The 6,377-nt window shown below is 46.7% G+C and overlaps 4 protein-coding genes across 5 annotated transcripts; 1 reads left to right on the forward strand and 3 right to left on the reverse strand.

The window, feature by feature from the left end:
* Positions 1–211: 211 nt before the first annotated feature.
* On the forward strand, positions 212–791 carry LOC9641237 (pathogenesis-related protein PRB1-2). The gene has a single exon (XM_002994591.2). It carries the CDS (start codon positions 212–214, stop codon positions 722–724), a length of 513 nt encoding a protein of 170 aa, XP_002994637.1. The 3' UTR covers positions 725–791.
* Positions 792–979: 188 nt separating this feature from the next.
* Positions 980–1,930, reverse strand: LOC112343997. The gene is made up of 3 exons (XM_024668135.1): positions 1,778–1,930; positions 1,477–1,695; positions 980–1,408 (listed from the first exon to the last, which is right to left on the reverse strand). Exons 1-3 carry the CDS (start codon positions 1,811–1,813, stop codon positions 1,127–1,129), a joined length of 537 nt encoding a protein of 178 aa, XP_024523903.1. The 5' UTR covers positions 1,814–1,930; the 3' UTR covers positions 980–1,126.
* A 172-nt stretch (positions 1,931–2,102) lies between these two features.
* LOC9641236 (flavanone 3-dioxygenase 2) lies at positions 2,103–3,307 on the reverse strand. Its single transcript, XM_024668132.1, has 4 exons — positions 3,086–3,307; positions 2,800–2,855; positions 2,400–2,679; positions 2,103–2,348 (listed from the first exon to the last, which is right to left on the reverse strand). The coding sequence occupies exons 1-4, from the start codon at positions 3,287–3,289 to the stop codon at positions 2,103–2,105; spliced, it is 786 nt and encodes a 261-aa protein (XP_024523900.1). The 5' UTR covers positions 3,290–3,307.
* A 12-nt stretch (positions 3,308–3,319) lies between these two features.
* Positions 3,320–5,693, reverse strand: LOC112343996 (pentatricopeptide repeat-containing protein At4g02750-like). 2 transcript variants are annotated; one of them, XM_024668133.1, is made up of 2 exons: positions 5,206–5,693; positions 3,320–5,140 (listed from the first exon to the last, which is right to left on the reverse strand). In XM_024668133.1, the coding sequence occupies exon 2, from the start codon at positions 4,226–4,228 to the stop codon at positions 3,485–3,487; it is 744 nt and encodes a 247-aa protein (XP_024523901.1). In that variant the 5' UTR covers positions 4,229–5,140; positions 5,206–5,693; the 3' UTR covers positions 3,320–3,484. The 2 variants fall into 2 exon arrangements, with proteins under 2 accessions (XP_024523901.1, XP_024523902.1); XM_024668134.1 differs by lacking the exon at positions 5,206–5,693 and having other exon boundaries at positions 3,320–4,696; positions 4,772–4,789.
* Positions 5,694–6,377: the final 684 nt, after the last annotated feature.

Below are 6,377 nucleotides of genomic sequence, written 5' to 3' on the forward strand. Positions count from 1 at the left end.
AGCTCCTCGAGCAGTGGAAGAAAAAGAGGCGGCTAAAGTCATGGAGCACCAAACTAAAACGTACTCGATTCATGGGTCACCGTCGCAGCAAAAAATCGTATACAATCGCAGGCGCTAAGTCGGCGCCACAAGTGGAAAAACTCGATCAGAACAACGACTTTGCATATAAACGTAAGAGTTTGCTCTTGATTGTGAACATCACCCCAGCAACATGAAATCTCCCTTCTCTCCTCTCCTCGTTGCAACTCTGGCGATCTTCTTTTGTGATGCTTTGGTTGTTCTTCGAGCAAGCCAGCAGAGTGACCTTGTCGACGCACACAACGCAGCTCGATCGGCTGTGAATGTCTCGGGGCTGGTTTGGAACGATACAGTGGCCGCGTTTGCATCAAGCTGGGCGGCAACTCTCCGGGATCAAAACAACTGCGCGCTGATCCACTCGGGTGGGAGATATGGCGAGAATTTGTGGAAGTGGTGGGGAAGTCCCGGCTTGCCTGCTCCTCCCGCCACTGACGCTGTGGCTGCCTGGGTGAACGAGCGAGTCGACTACAACTATGCGTCAAACACTTGCGCGGCGGGGAAGGTCTGTGGACACTACACGCAGGTTGTGTGGAAGAACTCTGTTCGAGTTGGATGCGCTTATGTCCAGTGCAATGGTATGAATGCTTACCTTGTTAGTTGCAACTATGATCCACCAGGAAATTATATAGGCCAGAAACCATATTGACATGGTTTATGCACTGATATCTGAAAGAATAAACAGCAGTAAATATGCATAAGAATATTACACTCAACTCAATGTCAAGGTCAATAAAGACTTTCCCATGGTAAGTCCATCAATCCCCAGTCTTGGGGGAGGGGAAATAATCTTCTCTCGATTGAACGAATGGGTAGCAAAGTGTGTGGGTTATCGGGGGAACTCTGCCGAGCGAATTGAGTGTACCGGCGAAACGCTTATTTGACTTCCATTGACTTTTTTTTTATCATAGTAGTTCTCTCTTAGGAGGATTTATTGCATTTACGAGCGTCATCGGCGCAAGGCTGATGAAACAGAGGTTACATTCTCAAATTCAACTGTAAATCAACAACAGTAGGTAGATAGATAGATTCATGGCATGATGCCAAGTTTCTAGTTCTTGGCAGGCACGAGGGCGAAACCAATCCCGCGCATGTAGTCCGAGGTGAATCCATACAAGCCCACGATCTCGCTCGCGTCCGCCGTCTGAAAGCTCGTCTGGCCGCTCATCTCATGCCCGCCATACGGGCCGTACGTGATGCTCTTGCCGGTGATGTTGTTGTACGTGACGAACGACAGCTCCGTCACCGTGACCCCCTGGTTCTGCTCGCTGCTGTATGGCCCGTACTTGCCGGTGGCGCGCACGAACCTCTCGGACGGATAGGCGACTTGGATCTGCGTCATGGAAGGGAATGATTAGGAGAAGAGAAAACTGCTCATTTTGGTTCGTTTGGGAGACTGACCTCTGTGAATTGCGTGGTTGTGCCGTGGTTAGCCATCCAGGTTGAAGAGCTGCCGGTGGCGTATTGTCCCTGGATGCCGTCGATCACCCAGCCGTAGTGTACGCGGATTGCGGTGAGAGTTTTGATCGCCGAGGAAGAACTCGTGTCGTTGAATCCCACTCCCGCGTTGGTGCCGTAGAGCGGAGACCAGGAGCGCGCTTCCACCGCGACGACGACAAGCTACGAGAAAACAACAAAATTCATCACTGGGAATGGATCGAAGAAACATCAATGGAGTGGAGTAATGAGCTAATCTGTATACCAGGAGAACAACGAAGGATCTCAACAATGCAGCCATTGCACAGCTCTGAAACTTCTCTCCCTTGCTATAATCGACTGCTACCAAGAGAAGAAGAAACTCCTTGTGTAGACGGGAAATGTTGTGCAGCCTTTGCTTTGGCTTTGATTGCAGCCTTCTTGGACAGCAACATGCAAACAAGAGTCCCGTGAAGGAATATGGTATATAACTGCACGAACTCTGTTGTAAGATAGCTTTCGGATGGTATGCCACAGTCATGTCAGCCTTAGTAGTATTAATCATAATAGGATCGGATTAATGTATTATCACGACAATATGTTTCCTATAATCAGTTGTTTAGGATTCTGAGCGTCTCAATGTTTCGCGTCCCAAGGTGGTTCTTGTAGAAGTTGTCCATGTACTCTCTGAACAAGCATGCTTTGAACACGGGAGGATTGTCACCTAGCAACTCCTCCAGTGGGGCAATATGTTTATCATCTGTAGGACCATAAAATGAAGCAATTGAAACTCGTGGCCTCTTAGTGTTCACTAGAACTCGATGCTCCGCACTCTTATATTTATTGTTGCTTAGTATCTGTAAGAGGGAAACTAAGAGCTCATAAAAAATGTCATCAAATTATTTCACCTGGAGCATGTCTGCTACATTAATGACTAATGCGCCTTCAACTGGCTTCACAGGAATCCATTGGCCATTGTAGTTAACCTCAAGGCCCTCAACTCCAAGTTCTTGTTGTAATACCGTTATGGTTCCTGGATCAGCATGACAACCTATACCAATTGCTTGATCAGGGCATGGACACTGTGGATAATATGTCATCTTCATGGTTTGCTTGGGAGGATCCAAGTGTTTCTCCAGGATCTGCCAATCTAGACCAAGGTTTTGAGCAATAATTCGCAATAGTTTTCTGGCAAGTTCGTCCACAGCCTTGGCGTAATTGCTTGTAATTTTCCTTTGTTATAATGAATATATAGTGTTAAAACAGAAAAAAGTAAAATAAAAAGATCTGTAAAAGGAAAGTTTGTACCTGTAATTTGGAATACTTTCTGGTACATCATCCTCGTGAACTGCTGGCTGACAGTGCTGGAACAAATAGTCGCTCCAAAACTTTTTCTTTGCACTTGCTACGGATCCTGTGGAGAATCTAAAGCTCTTGTAGATATCTGTTGAGTAGTAAACCATCCTTTCCTTGGCAGGCAAGTTAAAAAAGTAATGGACCATTTTGATGATGTCTTGCATAAGCTCGTTAGATATCCCATGGCCCATGACCTGACTAGAACAATTTGCAAAGTATTTCAGAAGAGATTATTTACCTGGAAAAAGCCCCATTTCTGGCATGCTAGATGAATTGCTTCAGCTGCTGATTTTCTTTTCAAATCATCACTATCTATGCCACTTAAGTCAATAATTGGGAGGTTGTTTGGAGCTTTGATGGTTATGCCTTTGCATATGGATGTCAAATATTCATTTGGTACATGATCTATACCCAAATCCACCATTGCTCTCACACCAGCCATAATATTTTCTAAATAACCTGTTTCAGAAAACACAGAACATTGTTATATTCACTACATTTTATAGGTAATCTCGCCATACATTTTGTAAGTATCCCAGATTAAAGGTAAGAATAGAGGTTAGTTATGTTAAAACTAAAGGTATAGATTTACAGTTTATTCAAACTAAAGGGCCTAAATGACGGATAAATAAAAAATTTACAACCTTATCAAGTTGGCAAAAAGCTCATATGAAGCAGAATGTTCTTTTTCTAGTCCGATTATTTCCCTAGCAACCGAAGCTCCATGTTGAGCATCATTGTTACTTCGGCTTGCTCCAAACAAGCACCTCCACTGAATCGAATCTGGTACATATGGCATGTTAGCTACAAGATCTTGCGCATTTTCCAAATGCCCGGCTCGCCCAAAGACATCGATCATGCAGCAATAGTGCTGCTTGCTCGGTTGAAACCCAAAATCAAGACTCATCGACAGGAAGAGCGATTTTGCAGTGGAAACCTTCCCTCCCTGGCTGCAAGCAATGAGGATCGATACAAAACACACCTTGTCAATTGATCCCGCCATCTTCATCTCGTCAAAAACAACAAAAGCTTCCAAGTAGAGCCCGTTTTGAACAAGAGCGGCAAGCATAGCGCTCCAGCAGATGGTGTCCCGTTCGGGAAGCGACTCAAACAGCCTTTCGGAATGCCTGACGTGACCATTGTGAGCATACGCTGCGAGCATCGCAGTCCACGAAACCACGTCGCGTTCCAGCATGTTGTCGAACAAAACCTTGGACTCTCGCAGCTGCTTGTGCTGCGCATACGACGCAAGCATGGCTGTCGAAGACGTGGAGTTGTGCTGAGGCATCAGTCCAAAAGTTTGCTTGGCTTCGTCCAAGAGACCGTTCTGGGCATATGCCGAAAGCATGGTGCTCCAAGAAACGATGTCTTGCTCGGGCATTTCCTCAAAGATCTAGTTTGCTCTGCTTATCCGGCCCTCGGCAGCGGTCGCCGCGAGGATTGCATTCCAACACAGAAGATTGTGCCGAGGCATATCCTGTAACAATCGCGTCGCAAGATCAAGATACCCGCATTGGGCATAAGCTGCAACCATGGCGGTCTGCGATACCGAATCCCTCTGCGGCATGTCCTCAAACAGTCGCTACATTGACGATGTAACAACAACACTACTTAGGGGGAGGGAGGGGGGCATCCATCTTTTTGCTTACACCAGGTCTCTTACTTCCCTTTACATATTTTGAGGCCAATGTATGTGAGGAGGCCCCTTCGCTGTCGATGAAAAGCTTACAAAGTATTTGTGTATGTGAGGTACATAGTTGGACGAAAAGGGGTGTAGTATATATTATATTGGCTTTCGTCGTCCTTGTAGTACTCTTTTCAGTGTCTCGAGATGACGAACACCACGTAACTAGAAAAATCTGTGTGAGTGACACGATTAAGAGAGAGAGAGAGAGAGAGAGAGAGAGAGAGAGCTCGAGCTCACCGACACACTCGCTGAACGCGCTATCCCTAGATTCACGGGAACCAGAATATTCCACTACTTATCAGATTCGATCGATCAATGGCGCCGGGTGCATGCTAGATTTCTAGAACCCGAGGTGAGTCGGCGCAGATCTAGAGCTCCGCGCCACAGGGATACCTTTTCCATCGACCAGGGGGTTACCCTTCGATCATGAGGGCGAGAGGCTACATCTTGCCGATCTTTGTGCTGCTCGCATGCTTTTCCTTGGCAGCGGTGCGCTCAGCTCGTCAGTAGCGGATCATCGGTCGACAAGGCGGGATTTCCGTCCGTGTTGAGGCTCAGGAAAGCTGCCAAGGAGGAGTGGTGTGAGCCAAATTATGGCTTCTTGCCCTGCTCCCGCAAAAATCAACGGCCAATTTACACTGGCCTCCGCAAAAACTGCTTGAAAAGCTTACCCTTTGCGACTCAAATATCACGTCACAAACGCCACAAGTGCCGTGGTATCATCTAGCTTTCCACCGCTCCAATTCATTCTCGCCTTTGCAGCCGCCCTGGCAAACGGGCTGTCCAAACGCTCGGCCTGCGCCCCAGCTACACGGTCTGCTGCAGCTGCCTGGCGACAACAGCGAGAGTTCACCTTCAAGTTGACTTGGTCGGACCCAAAGAGATGTTTTAAGAACTTCGATTATGTCGTCGTTGAAGAGATTGTGAAAAAGGCCATCAGTTCCCAAAACAATGATCTTGAATTCCGAAAATTAGCGAAGTTAAGGGAAAAGCAAGAGTACCTCTGCAACCGTCGGATGGTCACCAAAAGTTCCAACTTGAAACGGAAAGTTGACATTCTTGGGCTTTGGTTACCCAGGATGCAGATATACATTCACTGCAAGACACGCAGCTTGACGGAACAGTGACTTCTCCTTCAAGCGATATGTAGGGATTTACAACGAGCCGATGGGTCCAAGTAGAAATGGATGTCTTTAGGACGCTAAGACAAAACGTCTTTGGACAACATGCTTTTTTGGCTGGCCAAGTCTCTTACTAAAGCAGAGATCCGAGTTTTAATTGACCAAGCCAAGAGCTCTCTATTAGGTGGAGATACCTCTCATTGTACAGCTATGGTTCAATCGTAAGAACCAGCCGCAAGAAGATTTGTCTGATGTCCGCTAAAAGCACCACAGATACGAATGCGGCGCTGGCGCCAGGCTAGATTTTGGGCACACTATCAACACACTATCAATCACACATCTATGTCCTTGCTGCTGCTCCTGGACGATCCATCACAACTGGGGCACTGGATCTTCCCCTGCCCCTTGCACGCCCGGCATTTGGGCCCCGAATTCCGCTCCTTGAGGTCGGAGAACTCGGATCGCTGGAGCCACCCCATGCTCCAAAGCTTGCGATCCTGGAAAATTGAGAGAAGCTAAAAAAAAAAAAACCAAGAATTCGATCAAAGACCATCACTACCACCTTGAATACAAAACAGAATCCTTTGTGAGATTTTTTGGGATACAGTTAGTTCACGCAAACACTAAAGTGTTGGTAATGGATTTATGTGGATGATTCAAGTTGCTTGAGGAACTGCCAAAGAAAGATCCATGAATTTGTATCCAGAGGGTGTCCAGAAGAG

The sequence above is a fragment of the Selaginella moellendorffii genome, unplaced genomic scaffold (genome assembly GCF_000143415.4).
Source record: "Selaginella moellendorffii unplaced genomic scaffold, v1.0 SELMOscaffold_441, whole genome shotgun sequence".
In the NCBI taxonomy this organism is placed as follows: domain Eukaryota; kingdom Viridiplantae; phylum Streptophyta; class Lycopodiopsida; order Selaginellales; family Selaginellaceae; genus Selaginella; species Selaginella moellendorffii.

Excerpts from the sequence above, each read along its gene's own strand:
- LOC9641237 (XM_002994591.2), top strand. The coding sequence starts at position 212 with ATGAAATCTCCCTTCTCTCCTCTCCTCGTTGCAACTCTGGCGATCTTC.
- LOC112343997 (XM_024668135.1), bottom strand. The coding sequence starts at position 1,813 with ATGGCTGCATTGTTGAGATCCTTCGTTGTTCTCCTG. Across the intron at positions 1,696-1,777 it reads GATCCTTCGTTGTTCTCCTG|CTTGTCGTCGTCGCGGTGGA; the intron begins GTATACAGATTA and ends GTTTTCTCGTAG. Across the intron at positions 1,409-1,476 it reads CAACCACGCAATTCACAGAG|ATCCAAGTCGCCTATCCGTC; the intron begins GTCAGTCTCCCA and ends TCCATGACGCAG.
- LOC9641236 (XM_024668132.1), bottom strand. The coding sequence starts at position 3,289 with ATGGCTGGTGTGAGAGCAATGGTGGATTTGGGTATAGATCATGTACCA. Across the intron at positions 2,856-3,085 it reads AGAAATGGGGCTTTTTCCAG|CACTGTCAGCCAGCAGTTCA; the intron begins GTAAATAATCTC and ends TATTTGTTCCAG. Across the intron at positions 2,349-2,399 it reads ATGTAGCAGACATGCTCCAG|ATACTAAGCAACAATAAATA; the intron begins GTGAAATAATTT and ends TCCCTCTTACAG.
- LOC112343996 (XM_024668133.1), bottom strand. The coding sequence starts at position 4,228 with ATGCCCGAGCAAGACATCGTTTCTTGGAGCACCATGCTTTCGGCATAT.